The sequence below is a fragment of the Carcharodon carcharias genome, chromosome 2, assembly GCF_017639515.1.
Source record: "Carcharodon carcharias isolate sCarCar2 chromosome 2, sCarCar2.pri, whole genome shotgun sequence".
In the NCBI taxonomy this organism is placed as follows: domain Eukaryota; kingdom Metazoa; phylum Chordata; class Chondrichthyes; order Lamniformes; family Lamnidae; genus Carcharodon; species Carcharodon carcharias.
In genome coordinates, this window is record NC_054468.1 from 93,492,685 (window position 1) to 93,518,919 (window position 26,235).

The window sequence follows — 26,235 nt, forward strand, 5'->3', positions numbered from 1 at the left end:
CATAAATGTGACACTCATTAATCGGTTTGAAACAGTATGAACCTTAGTCAGTGCCCTCAGACAGCTGTGGTACAGAATGGGAACTGGATGTCCTTCCAACTCTGGATCTACTGCCTTGAGAGAAAGGATGGAAATTTCCCCTTCTACTGATATATAAGCACACCTGAGCAGACTCAACCCAATGCTCGGTAGGCCCATGTCAAACATCTCTGCCACAAAGCAGTAATCTCAGTGAGAGAGAGAGAGAGCAAGAGCAGCAAAGTAGCTGGGCTGGGAATTGGAAAACTGGCCCTTGATTTCCCCATGGGTTGATTTATGAAGTGCGTGTTTGTAACGTTCTCTCTATAAGTAAATTCTGTGAAGAATGGGGTCCAATTCTATCCTTCACTACCTGAATATCTGGGGCTGCATCTTCCAGTCGGCAAGTGGGGGGTGACCCCGCATCATTTACATTTTCAGGTCGGCGGGTGCAGAGCAAAAGAGCGCACTCCCAGCTCAGGGAATCCCCTCCTGCCCACACAGGGGAGCGCACAGCACTTCCTGGCGCACATCACGCCGCCCGCCCATGTAAAATGGCAGCACACCCCCAACCAGGGGCGCCGATCGAGAAATCGCCCGCTCGTGTCCACTCCCGCACAACCCACGCTGACGGGGGTGCCCCTGGTATAGAACACAATAGGCAGGATCTTGCGCATGCGCACGAAAGAGCGCACAGATCTCCCTGAGGCAAAGTGCTGCCTCAGGGAGATCAGCTTAAATGTGAAAACCAGTTTAAAGAATAGAAAATATTTTACTGGCATGTCCCCTCATGTGAGACTGCCACTTGAGTTGGGACATGTTCATTACTTTTATCTTAAAATATTCTGAAATTTTAAAACCCCTCATGAAACGTCATCCCTCCCGTTTCATGTTTTTTCAGAAGCTCGCCTGGGCTCCCGGCCTGCCTGCCAACCTTAAGGTTGAACGGGCAGGTCCATTGATTGATTCAATTACTTTATTAATGGCCTTAAGTGGCCATTGACAGGTCGGTGGGTGCACAGCCGACTCAGCTCCGTGCCCGCCGACCTGAAAATGTCAATGACACAGGATGATGTTGGTTCACCTGCCCATCGTCACCCCGCATCACTTTAAGCATCGGCGAGCGGGTCCTGCCCCCCGCTCGCCGACCGGAAGATGCAGCCCAATAAGTTATATAGTGAGATTTTAAACCATAGTCTCTAATTCCCCAGTTTTTCCCCTATCATGATATTTTCTCATAATATTACTCAACCTGAATCAGAATGCTCCCCCGGTTCCTGGCAGTCCATAACTCACTTTTCAGATGTAACACATAGAGCAAAAACTTGTAGACTGTCAGTATTAAGTCTAGACAGCCAAGTTTTGGCAGCCTATTTAACAATAGCAGCTATAGGGGGTTACAGCTAAATCTGATCCAGTCCTCACTTAACAGTTACATAGGAACCAGGAGCTCAAACGCTTCCTTCTTTGACACAATGACAGTGTAATATCTCTTCCACTCCTGTCCTTTCAGTTTGACCACAGCTTTCCAGTGTTAAGTTTTACCTTCCAGAATTGGGGTTGCCTCCAGGATCTGCTGTTCAATCCACAAGCGCTGTCCACTGACTGCAGCCAGAAACTGCAGCATCAGCTTCGTGCTCTCTGTCTTCCCAGCTCCCGACTCTCCACTGAAATTATAAACACTTGCTTTCAATGCCCTATTTATTTCTCCGTGCCATGTACAATTATGTTTCTGCCTGCAAGACCATCCAACACAAGGAGATCTGTCAACCAAGTGCGTTCTGGACCATGGCTCACACCAGGCAGCTTCTCTTCAAACAACGAGATCTGGTTTTCCCCTTCATGCAATCCTCCTCAGATTACTAAGTGAGATACGTGTTAATGATATATTAATTATATTGTTAACATAGACATGTGAAAAGCATTGTTTAATTAAGACCCTAGAGCACTTATAAAGAAAGAGAGACTCGGTCGAGGGGGTAGTCCGGCCCAAGTGTCTTCCCCTCTTCCATGGCTACATTCACGGTCAGGCATCCCTGGAGAGGGAGCACTCAGTGTCCACAGACACAACTGAGGCCTTCCAAGGCCTGTGGGCACTGCAGGGGCTGGAGTGCTTCCTCACCGCACAAAATGACACTCTGATTTTATTTGATAAAGGTTCCTTTAATTCTTTGCCTTGGGTACAATGTACCTTAGGGGCTATCATTTGGTTTATTTGTTTCATTGGCTTTTTTAAATTGGTTATTTGAATAATTGATCAACTCAAAAGGGTATAAAGAGAGGCTCGATCGAGAGGGTTTTCCAGCCTGACTACCTGCCCCTCTTGTGCGGCTATGTTCGCGGCTAGGTGTTCCTGGAGAGGGAGCATGCAGTTTCTGTTGATTCGCTTGAGGCACTCCATGACCAGTGGGCACTGTGGGGGCTGGAGTGCTTCCTCAGCCTCCACAATATTTTAATTCGATTAGATGTTTCCTTTAAGATTTTGTCTTTTGTTACAGTGCCCCTTTAAGGGGCTATCACTTTAATTTAACTTGCTAATTCGTTAATTTGATCTATTAGTTTACTGGTATACTCAAAAGAATATAAAGAAAAACTGCTGGAACACAGAAGGTGGTATTGATGAAAGCAGACAGATATAATGCTGCATCTGTAACTAAGCCTATTAAAAAAAAATTAACATCTAGTTTCATACTTCGCCAATTGGCTTAGGTTCGAATTAACTATCTGTCCTCCCTTTTGGTCCTCTCCCAGCAGAGTATGGGCCCTCTCCCCATGGACTTGCATTCGGCAACCAATACCGAGCTGCTTCCTGTCCTTCAGGTAGCCTCCTCAAAGCAGAAGAATGGGGCATAGCCCATTTTCCCCACAGCGAACATATTTTTATAAAGTCCTACAGTAGTGAAATGACAATGAACCTACAGCATGGCTATTCAACCCAATGAGCCTAAATGAAATAATATTGGTCAGGACACCGGGCAGAGCTCCCCTGCTCTTTCAGTAATGATCAGTCCTTTATGTCCAATAATTTTAACCAGGTTTACGTCACAAGTGTAATAATGCTGATTGGAAAATCTTGGCGGATATTTCTGAGAAGGAGGATTGCCTAAGAGGTCACAATCACAGGTATAGAGGCATTGGGGTATAGGGCTGAAGGAGGTTACAGTGAGAATGAAGAACGAGGCCAATGAGGGGTTTGTACACAAGGTCGAGAATTGCATATGTGAGGAATTGAAAGACCCAGAGCCAATGTAGTTGAGGGAGGAGTGGGACAGAGAGGTGATGATGGGTGAGTATGAGTTGATTTGAGATAGAATAAAAGCCTTGGAATTGAGATCAATCCTCCGTGCTGTGCAGGTACGTTCCCTTCATTCAGCCCCACAAGCCAGTGGAATCTTGATGATCTGGATCAATCTAATATGACTACTGGTTTCTCAATGTGCTGAAGATACCTTAGTGCCCAGACGTCACACACAATTGAATGTACTTGGTATAAGACTCCGGCACATAATAGATGAAAGCCTTAACTATAAGAAAGAAGAATGGATTTACATTTATAGGTTGCCTTTCGGGGCTATTTTATCTGTGGATTTCCCCAGTGGTTAACGAGTTGTTGGAATGTATGACACAGAGAAACTTACATCAACTGGTTCAGTAGTGTGTAGATAAAGAAATTAAACTCCTTGGTGTATAGGGTTCTGGAAAAGTTGGTGTAGTTAGCATAAAATCATAGAATGGTTACAGCACAGAAGGAGGCCATTTGACCCATCACGACCATGCCAGCTCTATGCAAGAGCAACTCAGCTAGTCCCACTCCCATACTCTTTCCCTGTTGCCTTGCAATTTTTTTCTCTTCAGGTAATTATCCAATTCCCTTTTAGATGCCAAGATTGAATCTATCTCCCCCACAGTCTCACACAGTGCATCCCAGATCCTAATCACATGCTTTGTAAGAAAACTTATTCTCATGCTGCCTTTGGCGAACTAATCACCCTAAATCAGTGTCTTCTGGTTCTCAATCCTTCCACCAATTGGAACAGTTTCTCCCTATCTAGATTTTGAATACCTATATCAAACCTCCTCTCAACCTTCTCTTCCCTTAGAAGAACAATCCCAGCTTCTCCAATCTATCCAACTAACTGAAGTTCCTCATCCCTGGAACCATTCTCATAAACCTCTTCTGCATTTTCTCCAATGCCTTCACATCAAACTAAATAGAGGGAGTGAGGGTGATAAACTGAAGAGAGAGAAGGAAAGACAGCAAGTTAGCAATAAGGGAAATGGTTATCAGGGCGTGGCAGGAAGGGACAGAACAGACAAACATAAGAGTGTGCCTGTAGTTAAGGATAGGGATTGTGAAAATAATAAAACAGAATTAAAGGCACACTATCTGAATGCTTGCAGCATTCGCAACAAGGGGGATGAATTGATGGCACAAATAGAAATAAATGGATATGATCTAATTGCCATTATGGAGGCGTGGCTGCAGGGTGACCAAGGCTGGGAACTGAAAGTTCAAAGGTGTTCAGCATTTAGGAAGGAGAGGCAAAAAGGAAAAGGAGGTGGGGTAGTGCTGCTAATAAAAGATGGGAACAGTACATTAGCGAGAGAGAGGGTCTTAGATCAGAAGATCAAGATACAGAGTCAGTTTGGGTGGAGCTAAGAACGATCAAGGGCAGCAAACATTGGTAGGAGTTGTTTATAGGGCAGTAATCAGTAATGGTACTATAGGACATGGTTTAAATCAGGAAATTAGGGGTGCATGTAACAAGGGTAATACAGTAATCATGGGGGACTTCAATCTACATATAGACTGGGTGAACCTAATGAGCTGCTGAGGAGGACGAATTCCTGGAATGTATACAAGATGGTTTTCTAGAACAGAATGTTGAGGAACCATCTAAAGAATGGGATATTTTAGATCTGGTATTGTGCAATGAGAAAGGGCCAATTAATTTCGTTGTAAAGGAGCCTTTAGGGAAGAGGGACCATAATATGATCGAAGTTTACATGAAGTTGAAGGCAATGTAGTTCAAACCAAAACTAGTATCTTTAATCTAAACAAAGGAAACTACGAAGGTACGAGGGGCAAGTTGGCTGAGGTAGATTGGGAAATTACATTAAAAGGTATGATGGTAAATGGGTATTGGCTAGCATTTAAATAAATAATACATGGTTTGCAACAAATTTACATTCCTTTAAGGCAAAAAATGCCAGTAGGAAAAGTGATCCAATCATGGCTGATAAGAGAAGTTAAAGATTCCATTAGATCAAAGAAAGAGGCATATAAAGTTACCAAAAAAGTAGTAATCCTGAGGATTGAGAGCATTTTAAATTCAGCACAGAGGAGCAAGAAACTGATAAAGAAAGAGAAAATAGAATATGAAAGTAAACTATTGAGGAACATAAAATCGGACTATAAAAACTTCTATAGATAGGATATCTAGATATGTAAAAAGGAAAAGATTAGCAAAAACACATGTATTCCCATTATAGGCAGATTTATAGTGGGTAATAAGGAAATGGCAGAGAAACTAAACAAATACTTTGCATCTGTCTTCTCGGAGGAAAACACAAAAAACCTCCTTGAAATACTGAGGAGCTAAGGGATTAGTGAGATTGAGGACCTGAAAGAACTTAGTATTAGTAAATAAGTACTGCTGGACAAATCAATGGGACTGAAAATAGATAAATCCCCTGGACCTGATGATCTACCTCCCAGAGTGTTGAAAGAGGTGGCTTAGAGAATCTACAGAATCTGGAATGGTTCCTGCACATTGGAAGGTAGCAAATGTAACCCTAATATTTACGAAAGGAGAGAAAGAGGAAACAGGGAACTTCAGACCTGTTAGCCTGAGATCAGTAGTAGAGAAAATGCTAGAATCTGTTATGAGGGATTTGATAACTGGACACTTAGAAAATAATTATGAAATTGAACAGAGTCAACATGGATTTATGAAAGGGAAATCATGTTTGACAAACTCGTTGGAGTTTTTCTGAAGATGGTACAAGCAGGATAGATAAGGGAGGACCAATGGATGTGATGTATTTGGATTTTCAGAAGGCTTTTGATAAGGTTCCACACAGGAGGTTAGTAAGCATGGGGTTGAGGGATGGCATGGATTGAGAATTGGTTAATGGAGAGAAAACAGAGAGTAAAGTAAATGGGTCATTCTCAGATGGGACATGGTTGAGGGCCCTGTCAACCACAGTGGGGGAAAGCCTTGGTTAAGGGAGAAGGAAGACATGTCAGAAGCACCATTTTGGAAAGTCGCATCATCAGAACAGATTCAATAGAGGCAAAGAAACTGAGAGAATGGGATGGAGTCCTTACAGGAAGCAGGGTGTGAGGAGCTGTAGTCTAGGTAGTTGTGGGAGTCGGTGGGCTTGTAATATATATTGGCGAACGGTCTATCACCAGAAATTGAGACAGAGAGCTCAAGGAAAGGAAGGGCAGTGTCGGAAATGGACCATGTGAAAGTGATAGAGAGATGGAAATTGGGAGCAAAATTGATACATTTTTCCAGGTCCAGATGAGAACATGAAGTGGCTCAAAAACAGTCATTGATGTACCGAGAAAAGAGCTGTGGGAGGATCCTGAGTAAGACAGGAACAGTCCCGGACAGCCCACTTCTACCTCCTTTCCAAAATTCATAAACAGGACTGTCCTGGTAGACCGATCATGTCAGCCTGTTCCTGCCCCACGGAACTCATTACTTCCTATCTTAACTTCGTTCTCTCTTCCCTTGTCCAGTCTCTTCCCACCTACATCCTCGATTCCTCTGATGCTCTACATCATATAAACAATTTCCAGTTCCCTGGCCCTAACCACCTCCTCTTCACCATGGACATCCAATCCCTCTACACCTCCATCCCCCACCAGGATGGTCTTGAACAGAGGACCGAACAATCCCTATCCACTACTACTCTCCTCCACCTGGCTGAACTTGTTCCCTCACTGAACAATTTCTCCTTAAACTTGTCTCACTTCCTCCAAATAAAAGGTGTGGCTATGGGTACCTGCATGGGCCCCGTTATGCCTGTCTCTTCATGGGGTATGTGGAACATTCCTTGTTCCAGTCCTACTCAAGCCCCCTCTCACAACTCTTATTTCGGTACATTGATGAATGTTTTGGTGCCACTTCATGCTCTCGTCTGGACCTGGAAAAATTTATCAATTTTGCTTCCAATTTCCACCCCTCTATCACCTTCACATGGTTCATCTCTGACACTTCTCTTCCTTGACCTCTCTGTCTCCATTTCTGGTGATAGACTGTCCACCAATATTCATTTCAAGACCACTGACTCCTACAGCTACCTCGACTACAGCATCTCACACCCTGCTTCCTGAAAGGACTTCATCCCATTCTCTCAGTTTCTTTGCCTCTGTTCTGATGATGCCACTTTCCAAAACGGCGCTTCTGACATGTCATCCTTCTTCCTTAACCGAGGTCTTACCCCACTGTGGTTGACAGGGCCCTCAGCCATGTCCGGCCTATCTCCCACGCCTCTGCCCTCACACCTTCCCCTCTCTCCCAGAACCATGATAGGGTCCCCTTTGTCCTCACTTTTCACCCCACCAACTCCACATTCAAAGGATCATTTTCCACCAACTCCAGCATGATGCCACCACCAAACACATCTTCCCCTCACCCCCCCCAACAGCATTCCATAGGGACCATTCCCTCCGGGGCACACTGGTCCACTACTCCATCATCCCAAACACCTCATCCCTTTCCCATGGCATCTTCCCATGCAATCGCAAAAGGTGCAACACCTGCCCCTTTATCTCCTCCCTCCTCACCGTCCAAGGGCCCAAACACTGCTTTCAGGTGAAATAGTGCTTCACTTGCACTTCCTTCAATTTGGTTTACTGCATTCGCTGCTTCCAACGTGGCCTCCTCTATATCAGGGAGACTAAATGCAGACTGGGTGACCACTTTGTAGAACACCTCCGGTCTGTCCGCATGACCCAGACCTCCCTGTCGCTTGCCATTTCAACACACCACCCTGCTCTCATGCCCACATGTCAATCCTTGGTCTGCTGCAATGTTCCAGTGAAGCCCAATGCAAACTGGAGGAACAGCACCTCATGTTCCGATTAGGCTCTTTAGAGCCTCCTGGACTTAACATTGAGTTAATGAAGTACAACTTCAGATCATGAACTCCTTCTTCCATCCTCACTCCCTTTTTTTAATCCCCTTTTCTCTACATTCATTTTTATTTTTTATCCATTTTAATATTTATTTTTATTCATTTATCTGTGGCTTTATCCCCTTTATTATGCCCCCTTCTACCCCATTTTATATCCTTTTTTTTCCACACCAGTGCCCTCTCTCTTCACCCCATCCCCTACAGGGCCATCTGTTACTTATTCCATGTTGCTCTATCACACAATGCTACCCTTGTTCTGCTATTATCACATTCTGCTTTCTTACCTTTATGCTACAATCAGGACCTTTTTTAGCACTAACCACTACCATTAACACTCCCTTTGTCCTTTAGTTCATGACATCTTTGTCAATCCCTCCTTTGTCCCCACCTATCGCTGGCTTTCTGCTCCACCTGCCCCACCCCCCTTTAACAGTATAAATTCCATTACATTTCCACTTCTCTTCAGCTCTGAAGAAGGGTCATATGGATTATGTTTCTCTCTCCGCAGATGCCATTAGACCTGCTGAGTTTTTCCAGCATTTTCTGTTTTTGTTTCACCAGACCAATTCCTGGGATGGCAGGATTGTCCTATGAGGAAAGATTGAGGAGACTGGGCCTATTTTCTCTAGAACTTAGAAGAATGAGAGGTGATCTCATTGAAACGTACAAAATTCTTACAGGGCTCGGCAAGGTAGATGCAGGAAGGATGTTTCCCCTGGCTGGGGGGTTCTAGAACCAGAGAACAAAGTCTCAGAATAAGGGGTTGGCCATTTAGGACTAAGATGAGGAGGAATTTATTCACTCAGAGGGTGGTAAATCTTCAGAATTCTCTACCCCAGGGGGCTGCAGTGGCTCAGTCACTCAGTATGTTCAAAGCAGAGGTTGAGAGATTTCTAGGTATCAACGACATCAGGGGATACAGGGATAGTACAGGAAAATGGTGTTGAGGTAGAGGATCAGCCATGGTCCAGTTAAATGGTGGAGCAGGTTGGAGGAGCCAAATGGCTTACTCCTGCTCCTACATTCCATCCTTCCTCAAGTGTGGTGCCCAGAATTGGACATAATACTCCAGCTGAGGCTGAACCAGTGTTTTATAAAGGTTTATCATAACTCCCTTCTGTTTTCTCAATGCCCCTATTTATAAAGCCCAGGATCCTGTATGCTCTATTAACAACTTTCTGAACCTGTCCTGCCACCTTCAATGATTTATGCATACATACCCCCAGGTCTCTCTGCTTTGGCACCCCTTTTTGAATTGTATCCTTTTTTTATACAGTCTCTCTGTGTTCTTCCTACCAAAATGAATCACTTTGCACTTATCTGCATCAAATTTCATCTGCCACTTGTCCACTCATTCCACTAGCCATATCTATGTCCTCTGGAAGTTTATCACTAACCTATACTTCTAAGTTCTGTGCCATCTGCAAATTTTGAAATTGCTTTCTGTACGCCCAAGTCTAGGTCATTAATATATACCAAGAAAAGCAGGGGTCTAAATACTGCCCCCTGGGGTACTGCTTTCCACCTTTCTCCAATCTGAAAAGCAACTTTATGGAAAATGTAATCTGAAATTGCACACATTCTGGCCTGTAGCATGAGAAAAGATGAGCAGAATTTACTTTTTGCAGCTCTCAAGCTTCTTTATTGCTAGTTTTTCCTCTTTGAATAATGGACCAAACATGTTATTGTAAGAGTTTTATGTTTTGTTACAGAACGGTACATTTGTAATCTGATGGTTACCTAGAGCTCCGGATCACACTATCTATCTTCGATATCTGGAGCCTTGAATGTTCCCATCCACAGCATGTAACCCCACCAATTCAAGATCATGTTTGTTAGCTGATCTCAGTTTCCAGGAGCCTGGGACTTGCCCCTCCCCCCCATCCCCCAGAGTGACAGGTTATGATAACTCAAGCCTGATCCCGCCCTGCTCACCTGATAATGCAGCACTGGTCCTTCCTATTCTTCCTCAGGTTGAAGTAGCAGTTGTCCGCGATGGCAAAGATGTGAGGAGGCAGCTCTCCGATACGCCTATTGGTGTACAGGTTGATCTGCTCGATGGTATAGAATGGGAGCAGTTGGTAGGGGTTCAGAGCCACCAGGATAGAGCCAGTGTAGGTCTGATATAGGGAGAAAAGCACAAAGTGTTGAAATGGGCCAATCTTCCAGTGATGCATGCTAGATCTCCCCACTTACAGTCCAGCTCCGAGCAATGACTCTGACACTGTGATGCTGACCTGGCAACAGGAGCCTGGATTTATAACTTGGTACATTGGCATAAGATTAGCAGTGTGGATTGGCAGGCCATGACAGGGTCTGCCCAGCACAGGATCCACCTGCCACAGGATCACCTTGTGACAAGATCTGCCTGTAACAGGAACCATCTGTGACAAGATCCATCCGGTATAGAATTCAGCCATTATAAAATACATTCATGATGAAAGCTGCCTGATTCTCAATTAGTTTAAAATCAACGGAAATAAAAATTGGGCGGTATATATAAAGAGCAGCCGATCCACATCGCCGGTTTTACACTTTGTGCACCCAGTTGAAAATCTATCCCAGGATCATCAGGGAATCTGTCACCCATTATCTGCTATGAGGCAAATGTTCCCTCAGCAACATTGCCCACAGCTGTCCTCAGCCCATCCAACACCGAAATCCTCATCCCTCATTCATCCTGACTTGATTACTCTAGTAGATTCCTGACTGACCTCCTGCCTCCTCCAGAAACATCAGCTCATTTAAACTCTGCTGCCCAGGTCCGATCCCACACTCACTTGTCCCTACCTAGCTGCCTTATTATTCTTTGATGGAATATGAGTGTCGCTGGCAAAGACAGCATTTGTTGCCCCTCCCTAATTGCCCTTGAACGGAATGACTTGCTAGGCCATTTCAGAGGGAAGTTTTAAGAGTCAAGCTCATTGTTGTGGATCTTGAGTCACATGCAGGCCAGACTGGGCAAGGAGGGCAGATTTCCTCCTCTAAAGGACATTAGTGAACCATGTGGGTTTTATGACAATCAATGATAGTTTCATGGTGACCATCACTAGACTAGCTTTCAATTGGCAGCAGCACGTACCATCTACAAGCTGCACTTCAGGAACGCACCAAGCCTCCTTAGACAATACCTTCCAAACCCACAACCACTAACATTCAGGACAAAGGCAGCAGACACATGGAACCACTCACCATCCTGACTTGGAAATATATCCCTGTTCCTTCACTGTCACTGGGTCAAAATCCTAAAACTCCCTTCCTAACAGCACTGTGGATATACCTACACCACATGGACTGCAGTGGCTCAAGGAGGCAGCTCACCACCACCTTCTCAATGGCAGCTAGGGGTGGACAATAAAAGCTGGCCTAGCCAGTGAAGCCCACTTCTCATGAATAAATTTTTAAAATTCCTGATTTTTTATTAATTGAATTTAAATTCCACCAGCTGCCACAGTGAGATTTGAACCCATGTCCCCAAAGCATTACCCTGAGCCCCTCGATTACTGATCCAGTGACTTCAAATTCCTCACTCTCCCAAATTTCTCCAGCCCTCCAAACCCCCTTGCCTTGAACTCTGCATGGCACCTTCCTTTCACACCACTATAGCAGCCTTGCTTTGGAATTCCCTCCTTAAACCTTTTTTACCTCTTTCACCCCTCTAAGGCCCTTTTTAAAACTCAGCATTCTGACCAGGATTCCTAACCTCCCCATTTTGTCGATGCCAATTTTCCTTACGCTTGCTTGAAACACCTTAGGACATTATTTGTATTTTAAGGGCGCTGAACAAACACAAGTTGTTGTTGTTGAATTGCTGCTGATGTTGAATCAATGTCTGTGGATGAGCCCCAGCAGTGTAGAGTGAGTGTCTCAGTGCAATAGTGTAAAGCCTGAAGGTCCTGATGATACAAGGCCACTGCCTTCACACCTGAATGCCGCAGTCTAACAGATTGAAACTGCAATTTAACATGCGACGTTATATTCAAAGCTTCATTTCTCCTATGGGTAGACTTACATAAATGACATTTTCTCGATATCGGATGAGGAGGTTGTGCAATATTCCCGCTTCGTTTAGGTCCCCGATTAGGATCATGTCGTCCACTCCTTTCACTGAGGTAGGGTGCATGGGACGCACACTGTTAATATTCGATGCACTAATCCACTGCTCCTAAAAGCAGAACAGGTACTGCCATCAAATCAGGCATTAATCACTGCATGTAAATATGTGTGTGTGTATTCTCTGTACATATTGTGCAGTGAGGGTTTTAACTCCCACCTGCTCCGCAGGGTGTATATACCCAATAAGGCTGCCAACTGTGATTAAATGTGTTCCTGGAGGTTTCATCACATGAATTGCCCAGCCATTTGTCAGCCACCATATCTGTCCTGTAACATACTGTCTTCCTATGCCAAGAAGACCCATTACCCAATTGGATGATGTGTAACCATTAGCTGAACAGTCTTTACCCCCACCCCTATTTTCTTATTTTTATTTCTGGCAAAGAGAAATGTTCAAAGTAAATGACAAAAAAACTATTTTTTTAATGTCCAAATGGTTTTTCTCCAGGGTTGCATAAAGCCAGGTCCTGGAGATTGATCTTCAATTCCTGGAGACTCTCAGCCAATCCTGGAGGGTTGGCAATCCTACAGACCAAGGAGGTCCAGGACAAAGCCAAGGATGGGCAATTGATTTAAATTTTCATTATTTGTTGCTATTCTATGTTAGACCAGCGTTGACTTCAGAAATGGCTCCAAACATTGGAAGACTCTTCCAAAAATGAAGCAGAGACAAAGTAACTTAAACAAAAAGCAGCATCAATTTAACAAGAATAGAAAAGAGTGTAGACAATATGTTGGTCACTCACCTTCCCTTCATCATCCAACAGCAGAACCTTTCCAGATAATGGCAGCTTCACCACTGCTCCAATTGGTGCATTGAATTCTCTACTTGTGTTGGTTTCAAGCCACACATGGTCACCCTGTAAGCAGGAGCCAATATTACTCAATTTCTGACATAGGAGTTGGTGCTGACTAGTGACATGCACATTACACATCTACCCTAAACATACAATCAACACGGTCTACAAATGACTGGAGTTGATGGCAGGGAACCTGTGTATCTGACTTTCCCTTCTCCCCTATTCCAAAACTCATTGGTTTTGCAAAAAAAAAGACATGTTACTGAAGCTTTTTATCTTTTACTCATCAGGACAAATGCAAGAATGTCAAATTTCAAATAATCACTACAATTTATAATACAGGAGAAAAGGGTGCTGATTGGTTAGCAAGTTGACTCTGATTGGCTGAGGCATTGCCATTGTGACAAAAGTATAATAATTTTCATATTTTTCTGGTTATTGTAAAGTAAGTTTATGGGTGTATGGGTGGTTCTGTCTGTATGATTTAATTACATTTGGAGTTAAGTAGACTGAAAACATGAAATCATCAAAAGAAGCAAGATGTAGAAATGTGCTTGACATGCTCATGAATAAACATGGATGTTGGCTTAGCATGTAAGGTGTGAAGAAAATTTGCATTTTTAGATAAATGAAGGGGTTGTTTGGATTTCAAAGGGGTCTTAGGCTGTTTACAACTAGCCAGATAAGCAAGGCTAAGGAGTATGTTTATTTTTCCCTAAAGGTTACTGATAATATTGGCGACATGAAAGTTTTAATATTATGAGGAAGATGCAGTTTTGAAGACATATGGAACAATATAATTTATATTAAGAGAGAAATATATATAAAGGAAAATGAAAGGCTGTGTGGAGAAGGCCATGTAAGATATAACAGGAGTTTATGAAACAGCCTTCAAGAAGCATCTAGCCATTTGTGCATACGTCTGCTACGTAAAGTAACTTAAGTTGGAGAAAAACTATTTGGACTTCCACTGTCAAGTGGGTACTGTGTTAACTTGCTAGGTATGTCTTAAATCTGAAATCTATTTTTTGACTGTTGCCTTAAAGGGGGTGTGTAACTGGGAATCAGGTCAGTTAGGAATTTTAGGATTTGTTACAGTAGTAAGTAATTGTAGCCATATGTATGTGCCTGAAATCTTTAATTTATTAAAACATATTATAATTTAATTTTTAAAAAATCTCTAAAGGTCTTGTTGGACTCATTACTTCTGAATTCGGTGCATACATATTCTCATAATTAATACAAATTGCAAAACCGTTGTGATAATGCAAATCCCTTGTGGATTTGGTTTGCCTGGCACATATGATCTGCCATGCCACATCACCACGGGGAAAGCAATGGGAAACTACAGGCTCCCCAAACTCCCTGGTAATTCAAAAGAGGTTCAAGGCTTCGAACATATTATTTTTGTTTGCAAAGAATGGATCTCTGTAGAATGGAAGACAAAAAACTTCAGCAACATCTCCCTTTTCAGCAATGCTCATAGGTTTCAAATGGGTAACCACATCTGCTTTGTCAATGATATGTTAATTATATTCTTAGGATACACAGGTGAAGGACACTGTTTAATTAAGTACTTTGAACACATATAAATAGGGGACATTGGGAGATGGAGGAGAGCAGTGAGACTGAACAAAGTCAATAAACTCCCTTGATAAAGAAAGCTTTGTGTTTTGGCTTTGACTTTGCCAACTGGCTCGGATCCTATTGGCATGCTAAAGTAGTGACAGAGGAAGGTATTACAAAGGTATCAGGGCTTATCACTTACATCAACAGTAATTTCTGGGCTACTGTTTTATCAAGGTAAGAGGGGCTGAGCAAAGTTTGCAAACTGAGAGTTTTTCCAAGACAGCTGAGTTCTATTAGCCAAGACAGTACAGTGAACACCTCTTGTTTCATGATCTCCTGGTGTGTAATAATTGTGCAACAAGTGGGAACTTGGAATATTTCTCACTTCTTCTGCAGTCACAATTCGCATTTGACCCAACCTCTCCTATCATGTTTCACATTACAGGGAAGCACCTGCCACCATCTGTCCTATCATATTTCACATTATAGGGAAGAACCTGTTACCATCTGTCCAATCAGATTTCACATTACAGGGAAACACCTGACCTGTTAGACCATATAGTGTAGGGTCCCCTACACCAGCACAGAGGAATGACCTCATTTCTTATGGGCTCTGCTGCTGTGACAAGCTTTGGTGTTAGAAAACCCTCCCACTCATCTATCCCAGTGACAGACATGTGACAGTATATCCCTCTTTTTAAACCCATCCGCCACTGTCATTGGCCTCCATGTTTCAGACTATTGTGTTATTATGAGACTTCATGTATTCATAGTGTGGACCATTGGACTAATTTTAATTCCTTTGTCACCATATGATCAACAAACCAAAGACACAGAAGAGCATATATAACCCAGTAAGCCTGTTCTCTTCAGGCCATGTGTTATTTGACCAACTCCCCCACACCGATGACCACTCCCAGCTATGAGCTGCTGCTCTGGAGCAATGTAAACGTCAGGTAAGAGTCTGACAGAAAGGGCCTGAGGAAGATGAGAGCCAGCCTGAGTTAAGACAGAAGGTGCAAGTGAGTGCCAACATGGTGGGGGAGGGAGTGAGAGAAGGGTGGAAGGGCTGGGAGGGTAGGCAGGGAAGTTCCTGCATAAATTGGCAGCAGAGAGTCAGGAGGATGCCAGAGTACACTGAGGAAGAGGAATATCAGCAGGAGTGAGGGATGGGGGAAGGAATACCAGGAGAAGTGGAGCAGAGGGAAAGGTGAAGAAGAGGGCTTCCTTTTACGGGGAGAGAGGGGGAGGGACTGCTCTGGATCACTGACAGCCAGATAAAGAATTGGAAAATGATTTGTCAGATTTAACAACTTAAGAAATAGAAACCGGAATAGGCCATTCAGTCCATTGAACTTGCTCTGCCATTCAATAAGATCATGGCTGATCTGATTGCGGCCTCAACTCCACTTTCCTGCCTGCCACCCCCCATAACCCTCGACTTCCTTGTAGATCAAAAATCTGTCTAACTCAGTCTTGAATATATTCAATGACCCAGCTTCACTGCTCTCTGGGGAAGTGAATTCCAAAGACTAACGACCCTCTGAGAGAAGACAAGAGAGAGAACTAAAAATATCCATAAATTAGGGAAATGCTACAATTTTGCTCCAATTGCTTTAAATATTGCCCACACCCATGCCAATGTCCAACTGCGAATATCAGCCTATGTTGGGCTTTTTTGAGTTTTCAGCTTTTGCCAGGCTTCTAAGTTGGAATGTTTGGACATAACCTGTACTGATTCCTAAGGAGCTCAGTATATACCTTCATCCAGTCCAAAAAACAACCATTCACCACTTTTTTGAGCAAGGATGTAACATTTGCATTTCTCCAGTCCTCTGTCACCACCCCTGTATCTGAGAAGGGTTGGAAATTTATGACCAGTACCTTCGCAATTTCCACCCTTACTTCCTTCAGCATCCTCGGATGCATCCCACCTGATCCTGGTGACTTAACAACTTTAAGTTCAGTTACCCTTTCTAATACCTCCTTTTTATCAACTTTTAGCCTATCCTGTGTCTCAACTATCTCCTCTTTGATTACAACTTTGGCAGCATATTCTTCCTAATTAAACATAGATGTAAAATAGTAACTTAATACCTTAGCCCTGTCATTAGCCCTCTATGCGTAAATCCCATTTTTGATCTCTAATCAACCCGACTCCTTTTACCATCCTTTTACTATTTCTATGCCTTTAGAAGACTTTTGGATTCTCTTTTATTTTGGCTGCCAGTCTCTTCTCATACTCCCCCTTTGCTTCTCTTATTTCTTTATCACTTTCCCTCTGAATTTTCTGTATTCAGCCTAGTCTGACTTACATTATCAAAGTGCCATCTGTCGTACGCACCTTTTTTTCAGTTTCATCCTACAATCTCTTTTGTCATTCACATTTTGTCATTTACTCCCGCCTTCACATTGAGGATACCCTCCATCATGTTGGATGGCACTACCACTCTGCTAAATGGGATAGATTTCAAACAGATCTAGCAACTCAAGACTGGATATCCAAGAGGCACTGTGAGCCATGAGCAGCAGAATTGTACTCAACCACAATCTGTAACCTCATTATCTGGCATTTCCCCACTCTACCATTACCATCAAGTCAGGGGATCAACACTGGTTCAATGAAGACTGCAGGAGGACATGCCAGGAGCAGCACCAGGCATACCTAAAAATGAGGTATCAACCTGGTAGCCCTATAACACAGGGCTACTTGCATGCCAAACACTAAAAGCAGCAAATGATATACAGGGTTAAGCGATCCCACAACCAATGGATCAGATCTAAGCCCTGCAGTCCTGTCACATCCAGTCGTGAATGGTGGTGGACAATTAAACAACTCACTGGAGGAGGAGGATCCATAAATATCCCCATCCTCAGTGATGGGGGAGCCCAGCGCATCAGTGCAAAATATAAGGCTGAAGCATTTGCTACAATCTACAGCCAGAAGTGCCGAGTAGATGATCCATCTCGACTTCCTCCAGAGGTCCCCAGCATCACAAATGCCAGTCTTCAGCCAATTCGATTCACTCCACATGATATCAAGAAATGGCTAAAGGCACTGTATACTGAAAAGGCTATGGGCCCTGACAATATTCTGGCAAAATTGCTCCAGATTTTTGCTCCAGAACTTGCCACGCCCCTAGCCAAGCTGTTCCAGTACAACTACAACACTGGCATCTATGCAGCTTTGTGGAAAATTGCCCAGGTATGCCCTGTACACAAAAAGCAGGACAAATCCAACCCAGCCAATTACCGCCCCTTCAGTCTACTCTCCATCATCATTAAAGTAATGGAAGAAGTCATCAACAGTGCTAACAAGCAGCACTTGCTTAGCAATAACCTGCTCACTGACGCCCAGTTTGGGTTCCATCAGGGCCACTCAGCTCCTGACCTCATTACAGCCTTGGTTCAAACATGGACAACTGAACTTCAGAGGTGAGGTGAGAGTGACTGCTCTTGACATCAAGGCAGTATTTGACAGAATGTGGCATCAAGGAGCCCGAGCAAAACTGGAGTCAATGGGAATCGGAGAAAATTCTCTGCTGTTTGGAGTCATACCTAGCCCAAAGGAAGATGGTTGTGGTTATTGGAGGTCAGGTATCTCAGCTCCAGGACATCACTACAGGAGTTCCTCAGGATAATGCCCTCAGCCCAACCATCTTCAGCTGCTTCATCAATGAGCTTCCTTCCATCATAAGGTCAGAAATGGGGATGTTTGCTGATGATTGCACAATGTTCAGCACCATTCGTGACTCCCCAGATACTGAAGCAGTCTAAGTCCAAATGCAGCAAGGCCTGGATAATATCCAGGCTTGGGCTGAAAAGTGGCAAGTAACATTAGCGCCACATAAATGTCAGGCAATGACCATCTCCAACAAGAGAGAATCCACCCATCGCCCCTTGATGTTCAATGGCATTACCATCACTGAATCCCCCACTATCAACATCTTGGGGTTTCCATTGACCAGAAACTCAACTGGATGAGCCATATAAATACTGTGGATAAAAGTGCAGGTCAGAGGCTACAAATCGTACAACGAGTAACTCACTTCCTGACTCCCCAGTGCCTGTTCACCATCTACAAGGCACAAGTCAGGATTGTGAGGGAATACTCCTCACTTGCCTGGATGAGTTTAACTCCCACAACACTCAAGAAGCTTGATACTGTCCAGGGCAAAGCAGCTTGCTTGATTGGCACCACATCCACAAACATTCACTCCCTCCACCACCGACGCACAGAAGCAGCAGTGTGTACCGTCTACAAGGTGCACTGCAGGAATTCACCAAGCACCTTCCAACCCAATGACCACGACCATCTAGAAGGACAAGGGCAGCAGATAGATGGGAACATGGGAATTCCTCTCCAAGTCACTCACTATCCTGACTTAAAAATATATCACCGTCCCTTCACTGTCACTGGGTCAAAATCCTGGAGATCCCTTCCTAACGGCATTGTGGGTGTACCTACACCACATGGACTGCAGTGGTTCAAGAAGGTAGCTCACCACCACCTTCTCAAGGGTAATTAGGGATGGGCAATAAATGATGGCCCAGCCAGCGATGCCCACATCCCATGAATGAATCAAAAAAAATTTATTTTTTAATTCAGCAAGCTCTGGCTTTGTTTGTCTCACCTTTCCACGTCATGGGATTGTACCTCAACCATACCTGAATCATCTTCTTTTTAAAGCCAGCCCAATGTTCCGTTATAGTTTTGCCGGCCAATCTCTGATCCCAGTGTACCTGGGCCAGATCTGTTTTCACCCCATTGAAACTCACCCTCCTCCAATTAATTATTTTTAATTTGGATTTCTCCTTGTCCTTTCCCATAGCTAACCTTAAAGTTATGATATTATGATCACTGTCCCCTAAGTGATCCCCCTACTGTCACTGGAACCAGATCCAGCAATGCCTCCTTCCGCATTGGATTGGAAACATACTAACATACAAAATTCTCCTAAATACACTCTAGAAACTCTTCCAGCTCTCTGCCCTTTTCACTAATACTATCCTAGTCTATATTAGGGTATTTACAGTTCCCTAATATAACTACTCTGTAGTTTTATCTTCGTATCCACATATCTTCTGTTGAGAACATAAAAACATCTGTAGTTTATCTTTTAATGTTTTGTTATGCTTTAGCTTTTCCCTGTATTTGTATTTGTCTTTTTTTATGTAGCAACCCATCTGCTCCCCGTTTGTACCAGTACATAGCTCCCTACCCAAATCAACACTTTAGATTAATTCCAATGTAAGGAGGATAGGAGCAGACTTCAGGTGAAATGGGCAGACACACGGCAGATAAATTTTAATACAGAGAACTGTGAAGTGATCGGAAGGATGAGGTTGCAAATGCTTCGGGCTTGTCTTTTGCACTAATGTTCTAAATTCTGCCATCATTGAGGATGGGGGTGTTCATGGAGCCTCCTCCTCCTGCTAGTTGTTTAATTGTCCATCACCATTCATGATTCGATGTGACAGGACTGCAGAGCTTTGATTTGATCTGCTGGTTGTGGTTTCGCTAAGCTCTGTGTATAGCATAAATCTTTTCATTGAGAACTGTCGGCGCGACATTAGTCGTCTCAATTTCTCTGCTCCTCTCACCCATTCTAATCTCTCTCTCTCTGAACTTACTGCACTCCGTTCTCTCAGGTCCAACCCCGACATTGTCATCAAACCCGCTGACAAGGGTGGTGCTGTTGTTGTCTGGCGCACTGACCTCTACCTCGCAGAGGCTGAGCGTCAACTCGCAGACACTTCCTCCTGTCTCTCCCTGGACCATGACCCCCCCACTGAACATTAAGCCATTGTTTCCAGGACTGTCACTGACCTCATCTCCTCTGGGGATCTTCCTCCCACAGCTTCCAACCTGATAGTCGCCCAACATCAGACAGCCCGCTTCTACCTCCTGCCCAAAATCCACAAACAGAACTGTCCCAGTAGACCGATCATGTCAGCTTGCTCCTGCCCCACAGAACTCATTTCTTGTTATCTTGACTCCCTTCTCTCTCCCCTTGTCCAGTCCCTTCCCACCTACATCCGTGATTCCTCTGACACCTTACGTCACATCAACAATTTCCACTTCCCTGGCCCCAACCGCTTCCTCTTCATCATGGACGTCCAATCCCTCTACACCTCCATCCCCCACTGGGATGGTCTGAGGGGCCTTAGCTTCTTCCTCGAACAGAGGCCCGAACAATCCCCATCCACCACTACTCTCCTCCGTCTGGCTGAACTTGTTCTCACACTGAACAATTTCTCCTTCAACTCCTCTCACTTCCTCCAAATAAAAGATGTGGCTATGGGTACCCGCATGGGCCCCAGCTATGCCTGTCTCTTTATGGGAGATGTGGAACATTCCTTGTTCTAGTCCTACTCCGGCCCCCTTCCACAACTCTTTCTCCGGTACTTCGATGATTACTTCGGTGTTGCTTCATGCTCTTGTCGGGACTTGAAAAAATGTATTAATTTTGCTTCCAATCTCCACCCCTCCATCATTTTCACGTAGTCCATCTCTGACACTTCCCTTCCCTTCCTTGACTTCTCTGTCTCAATCTCTGGTGATAGACTGTCCACCAATATCCATTACAAGCCTACCAACTCCCACAGCTACCTCGACTACAGCTCCTCACACCCCGCTTCCTGTAAGGACTCCATCCCATTCTCTCAGTTCCTTCGCCTCCGTCGCATCTGTTCCAATGATGCTACCTTCAAAAACAGTTCCTTTGACATGTCCTCCTTCTTCCTTAACCGAGGTTTTCCACCCACGGTCGTTAACAGGGCCCTCAACTGTGTCCGGCCCATCTCCCGCACATCCGCCCTCATGCCTTCTCTTCCCTCCCAGAAACATGATAGGGTTCCCCTTGTCTTCACTTATCACCCCACCGGCCTCCGCATTCAAAGGATCATCCTCCACCATTTCCGCCAACTCCAGCATGATGCCACTACCAAACACATCTTCCCTTCACACCCCCCACCCGTCGGCATTCCGTAGGGATCGTTCCCTCCAGGACACCCTGGTCCACTCCTCCATCACCCCCTACTCCCCAACCCCCACCTATGGCACCTCCCCATACCCACGCAAAAGATGTAACACCTGCCCCTTCACTTCCTCTCTCCTCACCGTTCAAGGGCCCAAACACTCCTTTCAAGTGAAGCAGCATTTCACTTGTATTTCCCCCAACTTAGTCTACTGTATTCGTTGCTTCCAATGCGGTCTCCTCTACATTGGAGAGACCAAACGTAAACTGGGCGACCGCTTTGCAGAACACCTGCGGTCTGTCCGCAAGAATGACCCAAACCTCCCTGTCGCTTGCCATTTTAACACTGCACCCTGCTTTCTTGCCCACATATCTGTTCTTGGCCTGCTGCATTGTTCCAGTGAAGCCCAACACAAACTGGAGGAACAGCACCTCATCTTCCGACTAGGCACTTTACAGCCTTCCGGACTGAATATTGAATTCAACAACTTTAGGTCTTGAGCTCCCTCCTCCATCCCCACCCCCTTTCTGTTTCTTCCCCCTTCCTTTTGTTTTATTTTTCCAATAATTTATATAGATTTTTCTTTTCCCACCTATTTCCATTATTTTCAAATCTTTTATGCTCCCCCACCCCCACTAGAGCTATACCTGGAGTGCCCTACCATCCATTCTTAATTAGCACATTCGTTTAGATATTATCACCAACTTCAACACCTCTGTGTTCTTTTGTCTGTGACATCTTTTGATGATCTGCTCCTATCCTAACACCCCCCCTCCACTTCTCCCCGCCACACACACACAACACACACACACACACACACCGCCCCCCCACCCCACCCAAACCATCCCCCCAACCCCCACACCTTAAACCAGCTTATATTTCCCTCTCCTTGTAAAGAAAGATCAGTTCTGTTGAAGGGTCATGAGGACTCGAAACGTCAACTCTTTTTTTCTCCGCCGATGCTGCCAGACCTGCTGAGTTTGTCCAGGTAATTCTGTTTTTGTTCTGTGTATAGCATGCTGCTTCCATTGTTTAATATACACTTTAGATTAATTCCAATGTAAGGAGGATAGTAGCAGACTTCAGGTGAAATGGGCAGACACACAGCAAATAAATTTTAATACAGAGAACTGTGAAGTGGTCAGAAGGATGAGGTGAGGCAATATACAATAAAGAATGAAATTTTAAAGAATATGCAGGATATCCTGCACATATCAGAGATCTAGGGGCCTATGTACACAAATCATTGAAAGTAGCCCAACAGAGAGGAATAACAACCCCTAATTTACAGTGCTAAAGAAATGTTGCCGATTAACCAGGGAGTAAATGACTTAAAAAAGCTTCTTACCTCTCTCAGAATAACCATGATGAATGATTGCAGCTCCTTCTCTCACCAGCTTAGACACAGGGGAAAAGAGGGAATAAAAATCCGAAAATGCTCAAAACAGAGTTATGCTCTCCACCTTGCTTATTCCATAACTGAGGTGACGCCCAAAGCACAAAGACATTTCAATATAGATTCCACCCTTAACAAAAGTATAAGTATGGAGCGAATGGAATTTACCATCAATAAATCCCAATATGTCTTCTTTTCACTAAATGGCTTTAACTATAACTTACAGCCTATGAGTCAGAGCAAGCAATGAGTTCTGTGACCTGTTTCCAGATCCACACAGTAGAAGACTTTGACCTTTTAATGAACAGACAACTCCACGCCCATTAGAGTAATACGCGTGCTAAAACACAGAGAGAGAAAGAGAGAGCGAGAGAGAGAGCGAGAGAGAGAGAGAGATCATTCACTCAGATAGTACCCAAACAAAGATCTCAACACCTCTTTTCTACCCAATTATACGGGAATTGAGCATCTTTAAATGTGTGCTCAGGATGTGTGCATCAGCACATTCATTGCCAATCCCTAGTTGCCCTGAGAAAGGAGTGGGGACCCTCCTCCTTGGAGTTAGGTAGGCTATCCCAGAAGTTTGACCTAGAGATGATGAAGGAATAGCGCAATATGTCCAAGTCAGCACAGTGTGTCAGTGTGTGGAAGGAAGTGTGGAAGAGGGTGTGGATGAATGGTGTCCTACTAGGCGCTGGTGGTTACAGGGCTTGGTGGTGCGGTTGAAATAACCTTGCTGGGATGCTGCTGTGCACTCTGTAGATTATACACAGTGCCAATGAGACAAGGGTGGGGGTGGGTGCATATTATGTCAGTAACTTCTCCTTTCAAACCAATGAATCACAAATAAACAGTGTTACTCATTAAGACAATCGTATATTAATAGCTTCCTAATGCCTACATCAGATTTTCTTATTATGTTGGTGGTTGTAGGAGGTGGGTGGTTTCCCATTGGAAGTGTGTTGGAGCGAGACTTTTGTCCAGCAATGTTCTGGGCTCAAGCTTATTATAGAATTGAGGTTGGCCTGCTACCGATCAGAGCTCATTGGTGGGATTGGGGTTTGGAATTGGGCACTACTGCAGCTGAACTGAACAATGTTCCTGTTACTTTCTTAATGTATCTGTACGCAGCTGGAAATGTGTCCAGAAATTAATGTCTAGTGAAGACCTCAATGTCCCTTAATGACCTCTGCAGCTTGGAATAATTCTAAGTTTATGCCCCTAATTGTGCTGCATCGTCAGTGACTCTACTTGCATAAATCACTGTTATGTTCAAACCTGAATCCCATCCTCTTCATTAACTCCCTACAAAACTCATTCTCTGTGTCTGAATCTTCCTGTTCATTATGCTCACTAATTCATGCTTTGAATTGGAACTTAGTATTCACTTGCACATTTCTGCATGACATTTTTATCATTCTTTCATGGGATGTGGGCCAGGCCAGCATCTACAGTTAGGGAGGGAGTTCCAGAATTTTGACCCAGCAACAGTGAAGGAACGACTATATAGTTCCAAAACAAGATGATGTGTGTGACTTGGAGGGGAACTTGCAGGTGGTGATGTTCCCATGCACGTGCTGCCCTTGTCCTTCTAGATGGTTGCAACTTTAAGAGGTGCTGTTGAAGGAGTCTTGTTGAGGTGCTGTAGTGTATCTTGTCGATGGTACATACTGCTGCCACACTGCATTGGTGGAGGGAGTGAATATTGAAAGTAGTGGATGGGGTGCCGATCAAGCGGGCTGCTTTGTCTTAGATGGTGTCAAGCTTCTTGAGTGTTGTTGGAGATGTGGTATTCCTGGATTTCCAAAGTCATTCCATAAGATACCACACAAAAGGTTAAGGTTCTTGAAGTCAGGGGTAATATATTAGCATGGATAAAGGATTGCTTAATGGACAGGAAACCAAGAGTAAGGATAAATAGGGAATTTTCAAGTTGGTAGGCTGTAACCAGTGGGGAGGTCAAGAATCAGTGCTTGGGCCTCAGCTGTTTACAATCCATTTTAGTGACTTAAACAAAGAGACTGAGAATAATGTATCTAAGTTTGTTGGTGATACAAAGTTAGTTGGGAATGTAAACTGTGAGGGGAACACAAAGAGGCTGCAAAGAGATATAGACAGGTTAAGTGAGTGGATGGTGTATAATGTGGGGATAGAATCATAGTTTTGCAGCACAGAAAGAAGTCCTTTGGCCCATCGTGTCTGTGCTGGCCATCAAGCACCTGTCCATTCTAATTCCATTTTCCAGCACTTGGCCCATAGCCCTGTATGCTATGGTGTTTCAAGTGCTCATCTAAATACTGCTTAAATGTTGTGAGAGTTCCTGCCTCTACCGCCCCCTCAGGCAGTGTGTTCCAGATTCCAACCACTCTCTGGGTGAAAAAGTTTTTCCTCAAATCCCCTCTAAACCTCCTATACCCCTCATAATTTTGTATACCTCTGTCAGGTCCCCCTCAGCTTTCGCTGCTCTATGGAAAACAACCCAAGCCTATCCATTCTCTCTTCATAGCTGAAACGCTCCAGCCCAGGCAATATCCTAGTGAATCGCCTCTGCACCGTCTCCAGTACAATCATATCCTTCCTATAGTGTGGTGACCAGAACTGCACACAGCACTCCAGCTGTGGCCTAACTATGTGTAAGATTACTCACTTTGGTCATAAGAATAGAAGAATATTTTGTATAATGCATGAAACATTTAAATGTTGATGTTCAGAGACACTTGGGTATACTCAAAGAATACAGAAAGTTAGCATGCAGGTACGGCACGCAATTAGGAAGGCAAATGGTACATTGTCCTTTTTTGCAAGGGATTTACAGTACAAGAACTAGGGAGTCTTCCTACAATTGTACAGGGCTTTGCTGGGACCACATCTGGAGGACTGTGTGCCTTCTTGGTCTCCATATTGGAGGCAGTACATGAATGTTCACTACATTGGGCCCTGGGATGAGAGGGTTATCCTATGAGTGGCTGTGTAAATTGGGCCTATACTCACTGGGGTTTAGAAGAATGAAAGGTGATCTCATTGAAACATACAAGGTCTTGAAGGAGCTTGATAGGGTAGGTACTGAGAGATCGTTTCCCATGCCTGGAGGATCTAGGACACGGAGGCACAGTCTCAGGAAAAGATGTCCATTAGTTAGGACAGAGATGAGGAGAAATTTCTTCACTTAAAGGGTTATGCATCTTTGGAATTCTCTACCCCAGA

The 26,235-nt window shown here is 44.1% G+C and overlaps 1 protein-coding gene across 1 annotated transcript in view; it reads right to left on the bottom strand.

Moving 5' to 3' along the window:
• The window catches only part of LOC121287874 (unconventional myosin-VIIa-like), a 217,143-nt gene extending 194,142 nt beyond the window's left edge, over nt 1-23,001 (bottom strand). Inside the window, exons 1-5 of the mRNA XM_041205870.1 lie at nt 22,984-23,001; nt 13,032-13,145; nt 12,182-12,334; nt 10,105-10,289; nt 1,564-1,685 (exon numbers count right to left, since the gene is read on the bottom strand). Coding sequence (XP_041061804.1) covers nt 1,564-1,685; nt 10,105-10,289; nt 12,182-12,334; nt 13,032-13,145; nt 22,984-23,001 — 592 coding nt within the window. The remainder of the gene's footprint in view (nt 1-1,563; nt 1,686-10,104; nt 10,290-12,181; nt 12,335-13,031; nt 13,146-22,983) is intronic.
• Between the last annotated feature and the right edge of the window lie 3,234 nt (nt 23,002-26,235).